This window comes from Lissotriton helveticus, chromosome 3_2, assembly GCF_964261635.1.
Source record: "Lissotriton helveticus chromosome 3_2, aLisHel1.1, whole genome shotgun sequence".
NCBI lineage: Eukaryota > Metazoa > Chordata > Amphibia > Caudata > Salamandridae > Lissotriton > Lissotriton helveticus.
This window is the reverse complement of record NC_136062.1, coordinates 484,132,820-484,156,122: the sequence shown is the minus strand read 5'-3', so window position 1 is coordinate 484,156,122 and position 23,303 is coordinate 484,132,820. Positions and strand designations below refer to the sequence as shown.

General features: G+C 54.9%; 1 protein-coding gene across 1 annotated transcript in view; it reads left to right on the top strand.

Annotated features, from left to right (window-relative positions):
• ARHGAP1 (Rho GTPase activating protein 1) overlaps window positions 1-23,303 on the top strand; it is a 174,675-nt gene that overhangs the window by 114,302 nt on the left and 37,070 nt on the right. The window contains exons 8-11 of the mRNA XM_078684421.1: window positions 428-535; window positions 1,204-1,280; window positions 1,404-1,405; window positions 13,401-13,476. Of these exons, the coding sequence (XP_078540547.1) occupies window positions 428-535; window positions 1,204-1,280; window positions 1,404-1,405; window positions 13,401-13,476 (263 nt within the window). The remainder of the gene's footprint in view (window positions 1-427; window positions 536-1,203; window positions 1,281-1,403; window positions 1,406-13,400; window positions 13,477-23,303) is intronic.

Sequence of the window (23,303 nt, the reverse complement as noted above, 5' to 3'; positions counted from 1 at the left end):
GGTGAGGGAGATGATCATACAAGGTAAGCACTGGTGTGGAAGGAGGGCCTGATTATGGCATGTTCATGAATGCCGTAGAGTGTCTGTAAAGAGGGCTCACTCTGTGGGACTTGGAAGCGGCACGTCGTAGGGTCACGCAGTGAGTTCTTTGCACAGCTGGGAGCAGAGTACAGTGAGAGAAGCAGCACCATTGGAATTACCATGGTAGGAGGGTGCGAGTGCTGGCATAAACCATAGATCCGAGTCCCACGCCCTTTTCTCGGTTATCTTTGTGCGGTCTACTGGAATCCACTGGAATTGGCATTTCGAGTTTGGCACTGCAGCTGTGTCTTCCAGCGAGAGATTTTCATGGTTTTGAGCCTGCGAAGGGAGGGTTCAGTTTGGCTCACAGAGATGCAGATTTATTAACCGATTTCTCTCCCTCCAGGTACGATGAGTATTTGCGATCGTCGCTGAAGGCCCCACCTGTGTCGCCAAAGCCCACACCACCTCGACCGCCTCTGCCAAATCAGCAATTCGGAATATCTCTGCAGCAGTGAGTAATTCTGCTCAAGTTTTATTCTGCCCTCCCTTTGCCCTTCTAATGCCGTTGTTTCCCCCCTCTTTTCATCTGTTCCGCGCCCTTCTCCCGTGCCCCACTTTCAACTCACTCCTCTCTTTCTAATCCGGCCCTCCACCTACTCTCACCCATCTTCTTTTCTCTTTCTCTAGCCTTCCTTCTGTCCCCTACTTTCTACCCATTCCATTCACCTGCACTCCTACCCTCTGCTGCCCTCCGTATAGCTTCCGTCTGCTGGGATGGCACTACCATCTTACTGTCAATCCACTTGCCCCTCTTGTCCGCCTTCACACTGCACTTCTGCCCTCCTAAGCGCGCTCTGCCGTTTCAGTCTTACCCTGCACTGCAATGTTAGCTGCCAACTTACTCTTGACCACCCCATCCTCCACCCTCACTCCCTTCTATCACCCCTCCTCTTCTACTTCTTTCACCCTCTTTGTTGCCGCTGCCCTTGCACTGCACTTCCAGCGGATACCCTCTGCCCACATTCAATGCCCTCTAAGCTCTTATCCTGTCATGTTTTATTTCTGTTGTTACCTGCCCTGCAACTCTTCCTATCGCTGTATCCCCACAGGCTTTCCTCCTGCACTATTCCGCTTTTCTGCAGCCCTGTGCTGAACATAACTTCCCTTCTATGCCCACAGGCTCCGAGAGAAGAGCGCCAATAAGGAGAAGGTGCCACTGGTTGTCAGGGAAACAATTGCCTTCCTGCAGGAGCATGGTGGGTACCAAACTCTCATGCTCTTCTTTGGGCAGTACTGACCACCCATGGGCAAGAGTTGTGTACAGTACTTCTTGTGGTTAAGAGTGTTGGGAAGCAAGTTCTCTGCATAGCTATGGGAAGCTGTGCTGCTCTGCCCTGATGCAGGTGGACAGCCCTGTCCCTTTTTCGCCAAGTGAGCTTGGCAGTCGTGGTAGCCCACTGGGGTGATCCCTGTGTTTCTGGGTTTGTGTAACCTTTCATATGCCCCTTGATACCAATGAAGAACTGATGTAGGTCATTTGTAAGTACGGTGGCGTCCACTCTGACAACCCAGGCTATGTTGTGAGTAACCGTGATGGCAGCATGGTGACTGGTCAGCAGCACAGGATCTGTACCAGGCCTAGGCGTAGTTCGCAGAGTTTTGGTACACGGAACTCCGCGAAGTGACCAAAAACTCTGTGAAGTTCTGCAAGGTGCGGAGTGCAGTGCGAACTGCCATTCGCGATGGTCTTCCTGCCGCTCGAGTAGAAATTCTACGCGAGCTGCAGGAAAAAAAATCAGCTGCACTATGCGAAGCGGTGTTTTCTGCACTCCGCGAGCTGTGCGGAGCGGAGTTCACCGCCCAGGCCTAATCTGTTCTGCTCCTTCTAAACAGTCCAGTCAGTTCTCCTAAGCAGGGTCCCTTGCCTTTATCATATAAACCGTCCTACCCTATATTCACCAGAATCATATGCAGTAGTACCAGCATCCCCCTGCTGCACCATCACCTATGGGGAACTAAAGAAACAGTATCTCGTGGGTTCCTATACAGCCTACTGAGAGATCCAATTTGGGCAGTGCTACAAACTAGAGTTCTGCAGAGTACGTGCGTGAGACTTCACGTGAACAGAATATGGGACTGGAGTGCAAACTACAAACCTCTACAAACGCTCACCATATACTGACGGACAATAGACTCCCTTTTCATCGGTCCGAACAACTATAGATAACGCTCTCCTGTGGCCCAACACAAACAAACCTCACTCATGAAATAAGAAGTGCAGTGACGTCAATACCATATCATCAGACAAGAACAGATGCTACTTCAGTGAAATCACGAAGATGTATACACAGCAAACCCTATTCTCACAAGCCGAGAAATCCCAGCAACGCTCCTGGAGAAGCATGATTGACAGAAATGTGTTGTGTAATCTGATGATGAGTCAAAGCATAGTATAGGGCATTGGATCGCATCTATCTCACCAGACTCCTTAGGTGCACTTAAGTCTCGTGCTCGCCTCTCCTGTGAAAGAGAGGCAGTACGCCAGACTTCTCTCTCCCATTCTGAGCCACAGGAGGGGTAAGGTGGGACATTTGATTGCTGAACAGAGAATACATCTTTGTGTCTGTGCTTCTTCCTAGATTGTTGCTGATTCTGGCTGCACGAAGATTTTCCTCAAAACATGCTTTGGTTTTTTAAGTGTTTTTACCACCCTCTATGCCTGTCTCCCGCCACCCCCCGTGTCCCCGTGTCCACTTACTGTCCCCAACTTACAAATAATAGTTCCTGTTGTTTTTGACAAAGCAGTTGAACATTGCCCTTTTGTGGGATTTATTTCCTAGGATTGATATCATTTTATTTTAAACAAAGAGCTAATTTTTCATGTTTGTTTTATTGCATCCATCTGCCACACCTTCAGTGAATCGTTTCAAACCTCTGCCCCTTTCCCTCATAAACTTGATCTCAATGCCTTAAATCCCTCATTGGTTTGAGACTGGCTTGTTTTCTGCTGGTCCATGTGCTCGCCAAAGGAAGAGAGCCCACGCTGAATGGGACTGTGGCCCTCACATTGAAAGAAGAGTCCCTCACTAGGAGGACACCATCGCCGGAAGAGCCTTTCGCCACCAGCACAAGGACTGGACTCCCAGCTGGAGGAGCTTCAACCAGCAATCCTGGAGCCACCCCCCTACGCCACATCTAAGTGTCCGCGCTGTAAGAGATCTCAGACATGTGGGTGGTTCCAGCACCCAGCAATAACCATGAGTCTGGAAAGGAGGAAAAGAAACTTGGCCCCCGGCTGCTACTGAAACTACTTCAGTTCATGACAACCGCCCTAAAAAAGAACATCTCCGGAAAAGATAGAGAAGAACGGGGCTGTATTCTAGGGGCCTCCTACCGCTGCAACACAGTCTGATGCCGTCTGTTTCTGGAAGCTGCTACATCATCCATTAAAGATATTCATCTACAAGAAGCATCGATGTTTCTACTCTTCTTCGTCGCAGTCCTGAATTTATGAGAGCGAATCCAGGAGCGGAAAGCCAGGCACCCCGCGGGCCCTTTAAATTTAATAAAAATTGTTTGCTCCTCCTCGTTCCCTGAAAAACATTGTATCTGCCATCTTCATCTGAGACACCTTCAAATGGGTAACACCCAAGTGTCCCGTGTCCCCCGTCCCCCCTCTGCCCCCCAAGCTCCTGCAGCATCGAAAATAAACAACACCGCCTAAACAGTCAGGCACCAACATCTAACCTTTTCAAGGGGTAGTAGAGGTCTCTGCAGCAGACTTAGTAGTGGCCTGCCTTTCCCTACAGTAAAGACTTCCATCGAATAGATCTGCACCTTATTGTGAAGGGAGTGCATTTCAATGAAGATATATTTGTTCCAGAATCTGAAGCATGGCCATAGAGTTACTTTCCAGAGGCTGTACGTGCTGTGATTGTTGCAAGAAAAGTTTGATATGAATGATTTGTTTGTCGATTGTTGCTCTCAGTACAGGAGCCCCAGGGGGAAGGATGGAGTGCCCCGGGGGGGGGGGGGGAGGAGGTGATGGAGCGCTAGGATGGAGCGTCCCTGGTGCGGCAAGGATGAAGCGTCCCTGGTGCGGCAAGGATGAAGCGTCCCTGGTGCGGCAAGGATGAAGCGCCCCTGGTGGGGGAAGGATGGAGCGCCCCTGGTGGAGGAAGGATGAGGCGCCCCTGGTGGGGGAAGGATGGAGCGCCCCTGGTGGGGGAAGGATGGAGCGCCCCTGGTGGGGGAAGGATGGAGCGCCCCTGGTGGGGGAAGGATGGAGCGCCCCTGGTGGGGGAAGGATGAGGCGCCCCTGGTGGGGGAAGGATGGAGCGCCCCTGGTGGGGGAAGGATGGAGCGCCCCTGGTGGGGGAAGGATGGAGCGCCCCTGGTGGGGGAAGGATGGAGCGCCCCTGGTGGGGGAAGGATGGAGCGCCCCTGGTGGGGGAAGGATAGAGCGCCCCTGGGGGAGGGAAGGATGGAGCGCCCCTGGGGGAGGGAAGGATGGAGCGTCCCTGGTGGGGGAAGGATGGAGCGTCCCTGGTGGAGGGAAGGATGGAGCGCCCCTGGTGGGGGAAGGATGGAGCGCCCCTGGTGGGGGAAGGATGGAGCGCCCCTGGTGGGGGAAGGATGGAGCGCCCCTGGTGGGGGAAGGATAGAGCGCCCCTGGTGGGGGGAAGGATGGAGCGTCCCTGGTGGGGGAAGGATGGAGCGTCCCTGGTGGAGGGAAGGATGGAGCGCCCCTGGTGGGGGAAGGATGGAGCGTCCCTGGTGGAGGGAAGGATGGAGCGCCCCTGGTGGGGGAAGGATGGAGCGCCCCTGGTGGGGGAAGGATGGAGCGCCCCTGGTGGGGGAAGGATGGAGCGCCCCTGGTGGGGGAAGGATGGAGCGCCCCTGGTGGGGGAAGGATAGAGCGCCCCTGGTGGGGGGAAGGATGGAGCGTCCCTGGTGGGGGAAGGATGGAGCGTCCCTGGTGGAGGGAAGGATGGAGCGCCCCTGGTGGAGGAAGGATGGAGCACCCCTGGTGGGGGGAAGGATGGAGCGCCCCTGGTGGAGGAAGGATGGAGCGCCCCTGGTGGGGGAAGGATGGAGCGCCCCTGGTGGGGGAAGGATAGAGCGCCCCTGGGGGAGGGAAGGATGGAGCGCCCCTGGTGGGGGAAGGATGGAGCGCCCCTGGTGGAGGAAGGATGGAGCGCCCCTCGTGGGGGAAGGATGGAGCGCCCCTGGTGGGGGAAGGATAGAGCGCCCCTGGGGGAGGGAAGGATGGAGCGCCCCTGGTGGGGGAAGGATGGAGCGTCCCTGGTGCGGCAAGGATGAAGCGCCCCTGGTGGAGGAAGGATGGAGCGCCCCTGGTGGGGGAAGGATGGAGCGCCCCTGGTGGGGGAAGGATAGAGCGCCCCTGGTGGGGGAAGGATAGAGCGCCCCTGGGGGAGGGAAGGATGGAGCGCCCCTGGTGGGGCAAGGATGAAGCGTCCCTGGTGCGGCAAGGATGAAGCGTCCCTAGTGCGGCAAGGATGGAGCGCCCCTGGCGTGGCAAGGATGGAGCGTCCCTGGCGCGGCAAGGATGGAGCGTCCCTGGCGCGGCAAGGATGGAGCGTCCCTGGCGTGGCAAGGATGGAGCGCCCCCTGGCGCGGCAAGGATGGAGCGTCCCTGGAGGAGGGAAGGATGGAGCGCCCCCTGGAGGAGGGAAGGATGGAGCGCCCCCTGGAGGAGGGAAGGATGGAGCGCCCCCTGGAGGAAGGAAGGATGGAGCGCCCCCTGGGGGAGGGAAGGATGGAGCGCCCCCTGGTGCGGCAAGGATGGAGCATCCCTGTTGGGGGAAGAATGGAGCGCCCCTGGTGCGGCAAGGATGGAGCGTCCCTGGTGCGGCAAGGATGGAGCGCCCCTGGTGTGGCAAGGATGGAGCGCCCCTGGTGTGGCAAGGATGGAGCGCCCCTGGTGCGGCAAGGATGGAGCGTCCCTGGTGCGGCAAGGATGGAGCGTCCCTGGTGCGGCAAGGATGGAGCGTCCCTGGTGGGGGGAAGGATCGAGCGCCCCGTGGGGGAGGGAAGGATGGAGCGCCCCCGGGTGCGGCAAGGCTGGAGCGTCCCTGGTGGGGGAAGGATGGAGCGCCCCTGGTGGGGGGATGTTAGAAAGGCGACCCGGGTGAGGCAGAAGAGGTCTGACTGACCACCCCTAGGTCACCCCTCGGTCGAGAAGTAGCCGAGCGTTGCCGAGAGGCCTCCTGAATGAGGGCCCCTCCTAGGATCGTACAGCAGAGTAATCACAACACTACAAATGGACACCACACAGGAGGTCAAGTTCTCAAGCTTTTATAAGTAGTAACGGTTGAGGGCTCTTGGCAGTATATACAGCGGGATCGAGGGATCCGTAAAGTCTCGGACAAGGGGGGTAAGGTAGCGGGACAGTCTTACTCTGGGTGGAGGAAGGGATACCCTACGCACAGCTCTCAATCCTCGAGCTGGGGGGTTCCGAGAGGTTCGAGCCGCGGCGGCGCCAGCAGGCTAACAGGATGGTTCAGCAAGGTAGGCCGCGGCAGCGCCAGCAGGCTCTCAGATGGTTTAGCAAGGTGGGCCGTGGCAGCGCCAGCAGGCTCTCAGGTGGTTCAGCAAGGTAGGCCGCGGCAGCGCCAGCAGGCTCTCAGATGGTTCAGCAAGGTAGGCCGCGGCAGCGCCAGCAGGCTCTCAGGTGGTTCAGGTTATAGGAAGGATGAGTTCGTCTGGTGTCGGCCGTGACAGCGTCAGCAGGGCTTCCAGTCCAGGATACAACTGGCGTCCTACTCCGGGACTGGCCCAGATATAGGACGGAGGTCCTTTGATGTCCGGACCCTCGCGCCTGGGGGCCAGAGGGGCCGGGATGATGGTGTCCAGACACCCAGCAGGGGGGTGGAGCCAGCGCCCAGGGAGGCCGGAGGGCGATCGATACCAGGCGTCCGGGGACGGCTGGAGGGCCATCGAAACTCTTCTCCCTCCGGGATCTGTCGAGTGGCCACTCGACCACCTGGGTGGACCTTGGTGCCTCGATGTCTGGCTGCACTGGGGCCGAGGCTTGGGCCGAGGCCACGTACGTGGTCGTGATGTGGTGGGCCCAAGATGGAGTCGGGCACGGCCTCGTGCTTCGGTCGTGATGGGCCTACGCTGGGGTCAGGCCGATGATGGGGATCCGGGATGGTAGCCGGATCTGTGGTGTTGGGGCGTGCCGGGTCGGGCCGAAGGGGCCGCCCGAGGTCCGGAGGAGGGCTGATGTTGTCCTGGGCCCGCCATGCGGGAGGGGTAGGACCACGCCATGAGGCCGGGTCCAACAGGGGAAGGATGGAGCGCCCCTGGTGGGGGGAAGGTCGGAGCGTCCCTGGTGCTGCAAGGACGGAGCGTCCCTGGTGCTGCAAGGACGGAGCGTCCCTGGTGCGGCAAGGATGGAGAGTCCCTGGTGGGGGGGAAAGGATGGAGCGCCCCGTGGGGGAGGGAAGGATGGAGCGCCCCGTGGGGGAGGGAAGGATGGAGCGCCCCGTGGGGGAGGGAAGGATGGAGCGCCCCGTGGGGGAGGGAAGGATGGAGCGCCCCGTGGGGGAGGGAAGGATGGAGCGCCCCGTGGGGGAGGGAAGGATGGAGCGCCCCGTGGGGGAGGGAAGGATGGAGCGCCCCTGGGGGAGGGAAGGATGGAGCGCCCCTGGGGGAGGGAAGGATGGAGCGCCCCTGGGGGAGGGAAGGATGGAGCGCCCCCGGTGGTAAGGATGGAGCGCCCCTGGTGGGGGGGGGGGATGGCGCGCCCTTGGTGGGGGAAGGATGGAGCATCCCTGGGGGGGGGGCGGGCGGGGGGGGGAGGATGGAGCACACCTGGTTGGGGGGGGGGGAGGATGGAGCACAGCTTTTGGGGGAGGGAAGATGGAGCGCCCCTGGTGGGGGGGGGAGGGTGGAGCGCCCCCTGGTGGGGGGAAGGCTGGAGCGCCCCCTGGGGGAGGGAAGGATGGAGCGCACCTGGGCGAGGGAAGGATGGACCGCCCCCTGGGGGAGGGAAGGATGGAGCGCCCCCTGGGGGAGGGAAGGATGGAGCGCCCCCTGGGGGAGGGAAGGATGGAGCGCCCCTGGAAGGATGGAGCGCCCCTGGTGAGGGAAGGATGGAGCACACCTGGTGGAAGGAAGGATGGAGCACTCCTGGTGGAAGGAAGGATGGAGCACTCCTGGTGGAGGGAAGGATGGAGCACTCCTGGTGGAAGGAAGGATGGAGCACTCCTGGTGGAGGGAAGGATGGAGCGCCCCTGGTGGGGGAAGGATGGAGCGCCCCTGGTGGGGGAAGGATGGAGCGCCCCTGGTGGGGGAAGGATGGAGCGCCCCTGGTGGGGAAGGATAGAGCGCCCCTGGTGGGGGGAAGGATGGAGCGTCCCTGGTGGGGGAAGGATGGAGCGTCCCTGGTGGAGGGAAGGATGGAGCGCCCCTGGTGGAGGAAGGATGGAGCACCCCTGGTGGGGGGAAGGATGGAGCGCCCCTGGTGGAGGAAGGATGGAGCGCCCCTGGTGGGGGAAGGATGGAGCGCCCCTGGTGGGGCAAGGATGAAGCGTCCCTGGTGCGGCAAGGATGAAGCGTCCCTAGTGCGGCAAGGATGGAGCGCCCCTGGCGTGGCAAGGATGGAGCGTCCCTGGCGCGGCAAGGATGGAGCGTCCCTGGCGCGGCAAGGATGGAGCGTCCCTGGCGTGGCAAGGATGGAGCGCCCCCTGGCGCGGCAAGGATGGAGCGTCCCTGGAGGAGGGAAGGATGGAGCGCCCCCTGGAGGAGGGAAGGATGGAGCGCCCCCTGGAGGAGGGAAGGATGGAGCGCCCCCTGGAGGAAGGAAGGATGGAGCGCCCCCTGGGGGAGGGAAGGATGGAGCGCCCCCTGGTGCGGCAAGGATGGAGCATCCCTGTTGGGGGAAGAATGGAGCGCCCCTGGTGCGGCAAGAATGGAGCGTCCCTGGTGCGGCAAGGATGGAGCGCCCCTGGTGTGGCAAGGATGGAGCGCCCCTGGTGCGGCAAGGATGGAGCGCCCCTGGTGCGGCAAGGATGGAGCGTCCCTGGTGCGGCAAGGATGGAGCGTCCCTGGTGCGGCAAGGATGGAGCGTCCCTGGTGGGGGGAAGGATCGAGCGCCCCGTGGGGGAGGGAAGGATGGAGCGCCCCCGGGTGCGGCAAGGCTGGAGCGTCCCTGGTGGGGGAAGGATGGAGCGCCCCTGGTGGGGGGATGTTAGAAAGGCGACCCGGGTGAGGCAGAAGAGGTCTGACTGACCACCCCTAGGTCACCCCTCGGTCGAGAAGTAGCCGAGCGTTGCCGAGAGGCCTCCTGAATGAGGGCCCCTCCTAGGATCGTACAGCAGAGTAATCACAACACTACAAATGGACACCACACAGGAGGTCAAGTTCTCAAGCTTTTATAAGTAGTAACGGTTGAGGGCTCTTGGCAGTATATACAGCGGGATCGAGGGATCCGTAAAGTCTCGGACAAGGGGGGTAAGGTAGCGGGACAGTCTTACTCTGGGTGGAGGAAGGGATACCCTACGCACAGCTCTCAATCCTCGAGCTGGGGGGTTCCGAGAGGTTCGAGCCGCGGCGGCGCCAGCAGGCTAACAGGATGGTTCAGCAAGGTAGGCCGCGGCAGCGCCAGCAGGCTCTCAGATGGTTTAGCAAGGTGGGCCGTGGCAGCGCCAGCAGGCTCTCAGGTGGTTCAGCAAGGTAGGCCGCGGCAGCGCCAGCAGGCTCTCAGATGGTTCAGCAAGTAGGCCGCGGCAGCGCCAGCAGGCTCTCAGGTGGTTCAGGTTATAGGAAGGATGAGTTCGTCTGGTGTCGGCCGTGACAGCGTCAGCAGGGCTTCCAGTCCAGGATACAACTGGCGTCCTACTCCGGGACTGGCCCAGATATAGGACGGAGGTCCTTTGATGTCCGGACCCTCGCGCCTGGGGGCCAGAGGGGCCGGGATGATGGTGTCCAGACACCCAGCAGGGGGGTGGAGCCAGCGCCCAGGGAGGCCGGAGGGCGATCGATACCAGGCGTCCGGGGACGGCTGGAGGGCCATCGAAACTCTTCTCCCTCCGGGATCTGTCGAGTGGCCACTCGACCACCTGGGTGGACCTTGGTGCCTCGATGTCTGGCTGCACTGGGGCCGAGGCTTGGGCCGAGGCCACGTACGTGGTCGTGACGTGGTGGGCCCAAGATGGAGTCGGGCACGGCCTCGTGCTTCGGTCGTGATGGGCCTACGCTGGGGTCAGGCCGATGATGGGGATCCGGGATGGTAGCCGGATCTGTGGTGTTGGGGCGTGCCGGGTCGGGCCGAAGGGGCCGCCCGAGGTCCGGAGGAGGGCTGATGTTGTCCTGGGCCCGCCATGCGGGAGGGGTAGGACCACGCCATGAGGCCGGGTCCAACAGGGGAAGGATGGAGCGCCCCTGGTGGGGGGAAGGTCGGAGCGTCCCTGGTGCTGCAAGGACGGAGCGTCCCTGGTGCTGCAAGGACGGAGCGTCCCTGGTGCGGCAAGGATGGAGAGTCCCTGGTGGGGGGGAAAGGATGGAGCGCCCCGTGGGGGAGGGAAGGATGGAGCGCCCCGTGGGGGAGGGAAGGATGGAGCGCCCCGTGGGGGAGGGAAGGATGGAGCGCCCCGTGGGGGAGGGAAGGATGGAGCGCCCCGTGGGGAGGGAAGGATGGAGCGCCCCGTGGGGGAGGGAAGGATGGAGCGCCCCTGGGGGAGGGAAGGATGGAGCGCCCCTGGGGTAGGGAAGGATGGAGCGCCCCTGGGGGAGGGAAGGATGGAGCGCCCCCGGTGGTAAGGATGGAGCGCCCCTGGTGGGGGGGGGGGGATGGCGCGCCCTTGGTGGGGAAGGATGGAGCATCCCTGGGGGGGGGTGGCGGGGGGGGGGAGGATGAGCACACCTGGTTGGGGGGGGGGAGGATGGAGCACAGCTTTTGGGGAGGGGAAGATGGAGCGCCCCTGGTGGGGGGGGGAGGGTGGAGCGCCCCCTGGTGGGGGGAAGGCTGGAGCGCCCCCTGGGGGAGGAAGGATGGAGCGCACCTGGGCGAGGGAAGGATGGACCGCCCCCTGGGGGAGGGAAGGATGGAGCGCCCCCTGGGGGAGGGAAGGATGGAGCGCCCCCTGGGGGAGGGAAGGATGGAGCGCCCCTGGAAGGATGGAGCGCCCCCTGGTGAGGGAAGGATGGAGCACACCTGGTGGAAGGAAGGATGGAGCACTCCTGGTGGAAGGAAGGATGGAGCACTCCTGGTGGAGGGAAGGATGGAGCACTCCTGGTGGAAGGAAGGATGGAGCACTCCTGGTGGAGGGAAGGATGGAGCGCCCCTGGTGGAGGGAGGATGGAGCGCCCCTGGTGGAGGGAAGGATGGAGCACTCCTGGTGGAGGGAAGGATGGAGCGCCCTGGTGGAGGGAAGGATGGAGCGCCCCTGGTGGAGGGAAGGATGGAGCACACCTGGTGGAGGGAAGGATGGAGCACACCTGTGGAGGAAGGATGGAGCACACCTGGTGGAGGGAAGGATGGAGCGCCCCTGGTGGAGGGAAGGATGGAGCGCCCCTGGTGGGGGGGGAAGGATGGAGCGCCCCTGGTGGGGGGGAAGGATGGAGCGCCCCGTGGGGGAGGGAAGGATGGAGCGCCCCGTGGGGGAGGGAAGGATGGAGCGCCCCGTGGGGGAGGGAAGGATGGAGCGCCCCTGGTGGAGGGAAGGATGGAGCGCCCCTGGTGGAGGAAGGAACGAGCGCCCCTGGTGGAGGGAAGGATGGAGCGCCCCTGTTGGAGGGAAGGATGGAGCGCCCCTGGTGGAGGGAAGGATGGAGCGCCCCTGGGGGAGGGAAGGATGGAGCGTCCCTGGCGCGGGAAGGTGGAGCGTCCCTGGTGAGGGAGGATGAGCACACCTGGTGGAGGGAAGGATGGAGCACACCTGGTGGAGGAAGGATGGAGCGCCCCTGGTGGAGGGAAGGATGGAGCGCCCCGTGGGGGAGGGAAGGATGGAGCGCCCCGTGGGGAGGGAAGGATGGAGCGCCCGTGGGGGAGGGAAGGATGAAGCGCCCCTGGTGGGGAAGGATGGAGCGCCCCTGGTGGAGGGAAGGATGGAGCGCCCCTGGTGGAGGAAGAAGATGGAGCGCCCTGGTGGAGGGAAGGATGGAGCGCCCCTGGTGGAGGAAGGATGGAGCGCCCCTGGTGGAGGAAGGATGGAGCGCCCCTGGTGGAGGGAAGGATGGAGCGCCCCTGGGGGAGGGAAGGATGGAGCGCCCCTGGGGGAGGGAAGGATGGAGCGTCCCTGGCGCGGGAATGATGGAGCACACCTGGTGGAGGGAAGGATGGAGCGCCCCTGGTGGAGGAAGGATGGAGCGCCCCTGGGGGAGGGAAGGATGGAGCGCCCCTGGGGGAGGGAAGGATGGAGCGTCCCTGGCGCGGGAATGATGGAGCACACCTGGTGGAGGGAAGGATGGAGCGCCCCTGGTGTGAGGAAGGAGGATGGAGCGCCCTGGTGGTAGGGACGGATGGAGCACCCCTGGTGGGAGGAAAGGAAAGGAGCCCCCTGGTGGAGGGAACGGATGGAGCACACCTGGGGTAGGAAGGAGCCTTAAAGACAAGCAAGCAGTCAAGATGCCTTATTAGGCGAATACCAGTAAATAAGCCCCTTGATCTCCTTAACTACTTATACCCACAGCGCCGCCTTGCTCTCTGTCTCTGTGGTGTCGCAACTCCTGTGGCTTGGCTTTCAAACTTGTGTAGGAGGCACTTGGACTAGAGAAAGCTTGGCACCTGCAAGACTCAGAAACACAGGCGCCTTTCACAATTTTTAAATGTCTAAAAAGAATGCTTGAGCAGTCTTCTGAAGAGAACTCAACATATTCCTGCTGTGCAGTTGCCGTTCATCCTTCGTGAGTGGTTTGCCTTGCTGCGCAGTGTTGTAATGCGTGTGAAAGGAGTCTGTGACACGCCTCTGGTCCCATTGCCAATGAAACGTGCTGCTCGTCGCAACATGCCACTCTACAAAGCTTTGAGTTATCCTCATTAGCAAAGTCTGCTACAGAGACCGGGGTACCATGATTGGCTCACACTGTTGCATTCTTTCCTCCTATTCAGGACATCACACATCTGACTGAAGCATTTCCTGGCTGCAACACACTGAGGTAGACAAGGGATGGGGCAGAAACTAAACACCTCTTGGCCTACACCCCACTGGCACTAGGTGCCACCTTCTTATCCCTTTCTTTCCATTTGTTCCCTGGAGGAGACAGTCAACTCTGCTTTATTTAAGCAACTTTTCGGATTAGAGTGTGGTTTATGAAACAAGTTGTTATGGTTCGAGTGCCTTACAGAAGGTGAAATGATTTGTATCCGTCGAATCCAATGTAAACATGTCCATCTTTCTCTCTCTCAGCCTCTCACAGAAGGAATCTTTCGGAGATCTGCAAATACAACGATTGTTAAAGAAGTGCAGCACAAGTACAACCTGGGTGAGTAGAAGTGCATTTTACAGTATGTATCCCATCTGGCCCTGCGGTAAGCACTGCATTAGAAAGATTCTCCTTCCACCTGTGCAGCCGGTTCGGCAAACTAGGTCTATTTGCTGCTCCAGGACTTGCAGCAAAATCGGACAGAATAAACCCTTTCTGCTCCTGCAGCCCTTTGAGGTGAATTTCTATCCAACTCCAGCCCACAGTCCAGGTTCTTCTGTGATATCTATTGGTGGAGCCCCTGTACCTTCAGCAGATTACACCCCATGTTCAGTGGCATTACTCAGACCTTGCAGCGCCTCCCCATGCGCCCCTGTAACGCCTATGCCACCTACCCCTGCAACACCTGCGGAGTAAATGCCCAATCACTGCCTACCCTGCCATATACACCCAAACCTCAACCTATGCATTCTTTTCACCTCACTCTACCCATTTCCTTAGCAGTCAACAAATGCTTAAGGGTCTCCATCCTGCATTCCGTAATTCTTCATAAATATACCCACGCCCCTGCCCTGGCCGGGCCAGGAGCATAGGGGCAGCTCTAGCAGGGTCATGTAAGCGAACCCAGACAGACTTAAGGTCGTGATTGGCAGGGCATGGCCTGTGGAACACTCCTTAGCATCTGACGCCCGCACCTTACAAGGTGTCAGACAACCTTCGGACCTGCAGCAGAGTTTGCTTTGAACTGCATCTGTTACTCCCACCATCCGCCTCTTGCAGCAAGGCTCAGAAGATAAGTCTAGAACAGGAACGTTCTTACTGTCTGACTTGTTTGTCGGAAGCGGCTGTGTGGATGAAGGACATCTGCCTAAATCTTAATGCTGACAACATGGATGTAGAAGTTCTGGTTAGCCATCCCGCCCCCCTCCCCTGTACAAGGTGAGCAGCCTTGTGGCCGCACCTCAAATCTTTACGTGGCCTCCTGTTCCATTCTTCTCCGAATATTGTACCCTCTGCCTTCGCACGTCTGCTCCTTCCTTGTATATCAGGGTTTCCTCTTCCGTTGTTCACTTGAAAAATCTGACTTTATTAGATTTCAGTCTACACTATCTTGCTTTTTTGCTAGTGACATGATGCCCCAGGGCGTTTACACACACTGTTAAAACCCTGCATTTCATTTTTACTCCATTGACAGTCAGTTTCCACCACCAGACACACATTTATGCACCCGTGTACTCATGCGCACGCCGATTCAGGTTTTCTCCACACTGCCCCAGCATACTTGTTGTATTACCATACAGTTCCTGATACCATAGCATGCCTTCTACCTCTGTGGGCAACACATTGAGTACTCCTATGACTCCAAGGTCAAAGTATGCCCCCAATGGTTGCTGCCTAATTCATTAAATTTCATGTGCGTAAAACAGGATATTACTCCAACCCCACCCACCAGATGAATGTTGATGTAGAATTGCTACAAGCTTCAAAACTTCCACATACCTCTGTGCAGTACATGCCACGTTTTCATGCAATACCTGCAGTACACACTCCATCGAGTACTGCCGCAAGCAAACTGTCTGCAGCAGCCGCTCTCTCTGACCTCAGAGCAGGTATTCCCCCATTTGTCTCCGTAGTAAAGGAGTGGTTCTCGCCACCTATGTCAACTGCAGCTACAGTAACTCTGCTAACTGTACCGTTCTTTCAGAACCGCCTTCCTTCCCTCCAGAGATCTTCATTTGTGGCCAAAGGCACTTCATAGTCTCACCAACCACAGCATTGCTGGGCTCATGTTCCCCTCCCCCACCCCAAGAGAATTAGGCCATAGCCCTAAAAGCATGAAAAACTGTCTCTGCACTTTTAAGCAAACATATGTAAGCAGCATTTAACAAAAAACAACACAGTAAAAACATTTACTTTGCAAAACTCTTATGTCAAGAAGTCCCTAGAGGGAAATGATTTGGAGGATTCAAGGAGTGGTGAGGAAATGAGAGCGGAGAAAACTACTGAAAATGAAAGATCTCTAATCCCACACTTTTTAGGTACATTACCAACCCACCAACCCCGCCCCAAAAAACATCACCAGAAACATATAACAAAAGTTAGCTACTGGTATTGAATTGCCTCTGAAATGCACATTAGGAATACAGCCCAGTGCAAGTAATAATTGGAAGTATATTTGCACTCTGAGCCATTTGAAGATTCACGCAATACTTTAATCAGGAGAAAGGTTTTATCTATTAAGTGCGGATTTGAATAATCGCTGTTATAAAGTTAGTCGGAGGGTGCCTGAGGAAGGGCGTGCAGAAGCACCAGTGGGACGACTCGTCTCAATCAAAAGGAGAGAGCACAGACCGTAGAAAAGAAAGGTCTTTCCAAGGCTACTGGAGCACAGTGTGAAGTGTTAGAAGATGCCCATCCGCTATGTCCTCTGAGGTTAACCTACAGAATAGAAGCCATCCATGGAGCCATTTATCACACAGCGGGTCAAGAACATGGACAGGCTTTCTGCTACTGATCATGCCTAATATTATCCTGCATGTCCTGACTTTCTGCCGTTACCTGTATGCAAATATGTACCTACCCGAGCCAGAGGACTGATCAGTGCTTTACAAACTCCTAAATAAATAAATACCGTTAATCTAATTCTACATGAGAGAACCCACATGCACAAAGCGAAGGAAGTAACTTTACAAGAGACATACATGCATTGGGACAGCTCAGTGAACATTTATGGATTACTTTGGCTGCTTGCAAAGGTGATACAATGTGAACTCCAGAAAGAAGCCATCATTAGCTCCTTACAAGTGTTGAGAACATTAGCTTCATGTATCAAGACGCTTGATATAGGCAGCTGAGTGGAAAGCTTCAAAGTGCGCATGTCACTTTGGCTGGCATAAGACAGCTGACCTAAGTGATGTGTGTACTTTGGAGCATCCAGCCAGGCTCTGCTCCTGTCCTCTGCTGTCTCTAGACTCGGGATAGGCTGGCTGCTGTAGTGCGTACGTTGGAAAAATAAAATGGAATCTTTCCATTGCCATTTTATTTTTTGACCTGCACGGATCACAGCAGGCAGGGGCGATTTACCCCCCACCTCCCTCCCCCATCCTTGTGAAGAAACAGCCCCTGCTTGTAAGTATGTTTTCATTATATTAAATAGCTTTTTTAACCCGTTGCGTGCTGCCGTTGGCCAACGGCAGCACTACCTCGCTAGTGCTGCCGTCAGCCAACGGCCGACGCGGCCCCGCCCACCTTTTAGAACGCCCGCACTGCGCCGAAAGAACAGCCGCAGTTAAGGCATTAAAGAAATGTTATAGAAATATATATTTCCAGAACGTGGTCTGGGATCTTGTGGGCATGATAATTTGCAGTGCTCATGACTTCAATGAACATTCCCGTGATGGAGGACTAGGGTACTGGTAAGCAATTATACGTCCTTTACATGCCCTTATCACAGTCTCCTCCATTGTAGAATAACAGGAATATGTTCGAGGCATGTGAGCTGTAGATCACATGCTATGCATACTCCTGCCATCTAGTGTTGGGTCCGGATGTTTGCAAGTTGTTTTTCTTCGAAGAAGTCTTTTCCAGTTTAGAGGTAGGTTACTCCTCCTTTTGGTGATAGTGCGCATGGGCATCGACTCCATTGTTAGATAGTTTTTTTCTGCCATCTGGTTTGGATGTGGATTGCTGCACTCCGGTTCGAAGTGAAGTGAAGTGAAGGGGTTTTGTAGAGCGCGACTGCTGCCCGAGGGTGTCCAAGCGCTAAATAGAGAAAATGAAACACTGAGGGACAGGGGAGAAAGACCAGGGGGAGAGCTAATTTCTGAAGAGGAATGTTTTCAGCTCTTTGCGGAAGGACGAGAGAGTAGGGTTGGACCTTAATGCGAAGGGGAGAGAGTTCCATAGTCTAGTAGCATTGAGCGTGAAGGACCTGCCTCCTGCTCTGGACCTTTTGATTCTGGGGACTGCAGCAAGAAATGCATTTGTGGAACGAAGAGATTTACCGGGGCAGTAAGGGGAGAGAAGTGAATGGTTAATCTCAGGACTAGCTCTATGGAAGGCTTGGTACGATATGCACAGGGTTTTGAACTTAATTCTGTCCCTGACGGGGAGCCAGTGAACCCGTCTCTGGTTTCCCTTGGTGCACAAGACACTCACCCTCGCTAGTATTGTTTTGATCGCGTTATCCCATTCTCTGCGTATCATATTAAGTGAAAAAACCTTCTTTCGATCGGGTAGCTCGTGTAAGGCTGTCGGGCCTACCCATGTCGGTCCGCCTCGCAGTAGATGGAACGGACTCCATTTAAATTCTGCCTTCGGTGCCACACGGAGTTTCAGCGCACCGACTCACAGGAAGTGTGCAACTTGTACTTGTCTCCGGAGCACAGTGAACAGGACTGCAACACGTGTAAGGCTTTCCGACCATGGGGCTCGACGCTGCGACATGCAAAGCCAACACACAAGTTCCATTCCGGACCTCTTCGGAGAAGATATAGAACAAGAGGCCGAAGATGCCATGGGATCCGAAGAGGAACAAGATCCAATCTTCATTTACTGTTCCGAGGGGGACAAAGACATCGCGCAAGGGCAGCGTACCATGAGTACAGATCCTCCCTTGCTCCAAAGTCCACCTCAGCCCAAGAAGAAGGCTGCGGTCCAACCCCCCTCCTCCAGTCGGCACTGAGAACATATTTCTGATGCCCCACCCTCCTGCTCACCACCGAATCATACCCAAAGCCTTCCGGCTTCGAACAGAGCTGTTCGTAAACGGGTACCGAGCCAAAACTTTCGGGATCAAAGTCAAAGAAAGTCTCCGCCCCACCCCCTTCGATGCCTTCAAATGTCTTCGGATCCAAAATCTTCAGCATCCAAAGCCCCAGCACTGAAACCTTCAGCACCGAAACAAACCGATGTGCTGATTCCATCCAAAGAGCAACATTTCAATGATCCGCCCTCCAAACTGCATCCGAAACAGCTGGAGCTATATATTCACCCAACGACATATTTCCACAAAAGTGACAATAAAACGCAGACCTGAGACATAAGAGGTATACCACATTCCTTTAAAAAAGTAAAAATGTTGGTACTAATCCTTCTCCTCCCCTTCCATCACCTCCTTCTCCTCAATTTCAACTCTTGCTAATTTCACCTGAACACTCGCCACCACATACACTAGTAATCAGGATGATGGGGATAAGGCTGGGGACAATGAGCTAATACCTACAGACCCCTGGACAGATTACTACACCAATTCCGCTACAGGGATATGATCCTGAACTGTACCCTACAAAGCCTTCGCCACCGGACGACAGTGCAGGATACATAGAACTGTTGGGTAGAGCTGCTAACTACCATGAGGTTCAGCTGTATAAGGAATCCCTGGGAGAGGATTTCCTTTTCAAGACTCTTAGTGATACGCAAAAGTCTTTGCACACACTCCCAATGCTCGGGGGTATGATCAGACATGTGGATGACATTTTTAATGATCCCGTCAGGGCACGCATTCTCACCCCCAGGGTAGACAAGAAACATAAGCTGGCACCATCAGATCCAGCATACATAAGGGGGCAGTTTCCATTGTATTCCTTGGTAGTTTCCAACGCACGTAAAAGGGCCAATTCCCAAACAACAGGAGGCGCTGCACCAGCAGACAAAGAATCTAAGCTCATAGACGCCTCGGGGAGAAGAGTAGCCTCCCAGGCTGCGATCTTTTGGCGCATCTCCAATACACCAGCTCTGTTAGCATTGGGATGAAATGGAGCAGTTGCTCCAATTTCTACCTGATGAGCACAAGTCCAAGGCGCAAGGCCTAGTGCAGGAGGGCCAGCTCATTTCCAATAATTCAATCTTGAGCGCCCTAGATGCTGCAGACACTGCAGGAAAGGGGGTGAATACCAGCGTCCTTTTAAGAAGGCATACCTGGTTACGTATTTCAGGATTCAAACCAGGGGTTCAAACTTCTATCCTGAACACACCTTTTGACAAGGAACACCTCTTTGGCGCTGCAGTAGGTTCCTCACTAGAAAAAAATAAGAAGGACACAGGAGTGGCCAAATCTATGAGAGCCCTTCAATTAACCCCAGGAGGCGGTTCCTTTTGGTGCTCCTTCTACAGCGGAGGGTCCAAGAATACCTCCTCAGATACTACCCCACCACCTATAAAAGCAACAATCAACCCTCTGCCTCAAAGGGTTATTTCAGAGGGGGTTACAGAGGCAACAATGGCAAAGGAAGAGGCTCCAAAACACGGGCCTCTTCTCCAATACCAAACAGTCTCTTGCCTACACTCCCCCCGACCATTTAGCACATGTCGGGGTCGTCTTTCACATTTCCTACCCGTCTGGCAGTCCATAACTACAGACAAATGGGTATTGGATATTATCTGTTCTTGGTATTGCCTGGAGTTCACCACCAATCCTCCAAACATTCCTCCACGTTCACACATATTGTCACCGGATCACTTACACCCCCTCAAACAAGAGCTTCAGTCTCTCCTTTTAAAAGGGGCTATAGAGCCCGTACCACAACAATACCACGGGTTGGGCATATACTCCTTTTACTTTCTCATACCCAAAAAGGACGGTTCTCTCAGACCAATCTTGGACCTCAGAGAAGTAAATCTTTACATAAGTCAGAACATTTTCACATGGTAACTCAACAAGTTACCATGTTACCACTTCTGCAACAGGGGGACGTTCTGTCTACTATAGACTTAAAGGACTCCTATTTTCATATTCCAATACATCCCGATTACCGCAAATTTCTCAGATGTGTGGTAGCCAGCCAACGTTATCAGTTCAAGGTACTCCTGTTCTGAGTCACCACTGTTCCCAGAGTCTTCACAAAGTGTCTGGCAGTAGTCGCTGCTCACCTGAAAAGACAACACATTCATGTCTTCCCCTACTTGGACGACTGACTTATCAAAGCCAACACGTATCCGAAGTGTCTACAACACACTCACAGGACACTACTGTTACTACACCAACTAGGGGTTCACAGTCAATGTGTTGACATCGCATCTCCAACCTGTCAACACTCAAAACTACCTAGGGGTCCCTTTAGATGCTCAAAAGGCTCTGGCCTTTCCCAAAGCAGCCAGGATTCGCAACATTCAGGCTCTAGTTCTCCAGTTTCTGTCCAATCACTCGCTTCCAGCTCGAATGTATATGCAACTACTGGGAATTATGGCATCTTGCATCATAATCGTTCCCCATGCAAGGCTTCAAATGCGTCCTCTACAAGAATGCTTAGCGAGTTAGTGGAACCAATCGTGGGGTCTGTTAACCGATCTAGTGTTAGTAAGCGGCCGTACTCATCACTCTCTGCAGTGGTGGAAAACACAAAATTTCTCAAAAGAACGGCCCTTCATAGACCCAGTTCCACAGACAATACTAAGAGCGAATACGTCCCTCTCTGGCTGGGGGGGCTCATCTTCAACAACACACCGTGCAAGGCCTGTAGAGTCAACAGCAAATAACTCTTCACATAAACCATCCAGAGCTGCTAGCCGTGTTTCAAGCACTCAAAGAATTCACCTGGTTGGCAAAGCTGTCCTAGTTTTTACCAACAACATGACAGCTATGTATTACATACAAAAACAGGGTGGGGGGGTGACACTCTCCAACTGTCGCACTTGGCCCAAGACATTTGGAGGTGGGCTATTCACCACAAAATCTATCTCCTAGCGGAACACCTCCCAAGAGTGAACAATCAGATTGCCGATCTTCTCAGCAGACAGTGACAGCAAATACACAAATGGGAACTTCACACTCAAGCTCTCCTCCCATACTTTCAATGTTGGGGAGTTCCTCAAATGGAAATGTTTGCCACACACCAAAATGCAAAATGCCCAAAGTTCGCCTCCAGGTACCCACACCTTCTCTACAAAGGCAATGCACACTGGATGAACTGGTCAGGGATATTTTCCTACTCTTTTCCGCCTCTCCCACTCATTCTATTAGTGGTTCAGAAACTCAGGCAAACATCCCTCACACTGAGCCTAGTAGCTCCTACAAGGGCCCGTCAACCGTGGTTCACAACCCTGTTGGAGCTCTCACTAGTTCCACATCAAAAGCTACACCTCACATCCAGTCTCCTCACACAGAGCCATGTTGAAATCAGACACCAACTGAACCTCTCGATCTGGCTCCTGAAATCATAGTTTGTTATCTAAATCTCCCATCACACTGTATGAAGATCATCAGAGAGGCCAGAAGGCCTACTACAAGAGCCTGTGATGCAGCTCAATGGAAACATTTTGTTATCTATTGCAATAATATCAATCTTCTGGATGCAACAATACAAAATATCATCTTTTATCTGTTACACTTGCAGCAGTCGGGATTAGCGTATACTTCTTTCCGACTACATCTTGCGGCAAAAGCTGCGTATTTACAGATTAAGTATCATTTATCGCTTTGCAAAGGGAGTGGGGTTGGCCTAACGGCTAAGGCGCTCGACCTCGGACCTGGGGAACTTGGTTCGAGTCTCGGTAACGACGCCAAAAAAACCCCTGTGGTTCTGGGCAAATCACTTAATCTCCCCGTGCCTAAAAAATGAAAGTAACTGGTGCTATGTAAAGCGCTCTGATAACTGATTCGGTTCGGTTCAAGTTCGCGCTATATAAAACTCTTTAAAAAAAAAAAAAAAAAAAAGTGCCAGTAATCACAGCTTTCATGAAAGAACTTTGAGTTATACCAAATAGACTTCCACCTGCCACGCTGAGGAATTTTAACATACTCCTCTCAAGATTAATGGGCCCACCTTTTGAACCCAGGCATTAAAATGTGAGCCAAAGTTTCTCTCCTGAAAGACTGCTTTCCTCATTGCAATCACGTCACTGAGAAGAGTGGGTGAACTACAGGCACTAACCATAGAAGAACCTGTTTTCCAACTCCACGGTGACAAAGTGGTTCTTCCTACTAATCCCAAGTTTCTACCTAAGAAAGTTTCTGCCTTTCATATCAACCAATCCGTTCAGTTAAGTGTATTCTTTCCTCAACCTGATTCAGTGGCAGAACGAGCTCTACATTCCTTAGATGTCAGAAGAGCTCTTTTATATTACATTGAAAGGATTTATTTATTTATTTATTCAAAGTTTTATATAGCGCAAACAAGATCCTTACAGATATCAGAGCGCTTCACAGAGACAGGGGTAGGGGGCAGCAGGAATGAACAGAGATAATGGGAGCAATATAATAGTCACTAACATAGTAGGATAATAATAACGTACAGAAAACATATCAATATACAATCAGGTAAACAAGTAATATAAGACGGCACAAGTCATTGATCCCACTACAGAAGGGTTCAGGTAAACCTTGGATGTGTGGATGGCTTATACCAATTTCTTAGGATAGAGAGAACACTGGGTGGGGGCATCGGGAGGGTGATTCAATAAACCAAAGTGTATCATATATTGGTAGGTAGTAAGAGAGTAGCATAGTAGTATCACCATCAAGTAGGAGTATAGTGCCAAAGGACAGGTGAACAGTGATACAAAGCGATGCAGAGTCTCTGATCCAGCATCTATAAAGTTCAGGAGATCTTGGCCAGAAGGATGGTTTTCACCTCTTTCTTGAAGAATGCAGTGGAGGAGACAAGCCTGGTTTCAGGAGGGAGCGCATTCCAGATCCTGGCGCCATTCCTGAGAAGGAGCGCCTGTATGTCCTCTCTTTCCGGAATCTACGGGGTTTCAGGAGTAGATTTTTTTGTACTTCTATTTGCAAAGCCCAACAACTTTTTGTTGCTTTTGCACCACCACACAAGGGCAATTCCATATTCAAGTCGGGTATTGCCAGATGGATTATTAAATGCATTCAAACTTGTTATGCAAAAGCAAAAATAACTTTAACTATATCCCCTAGAGCGCATTTAACTCGCAAAATG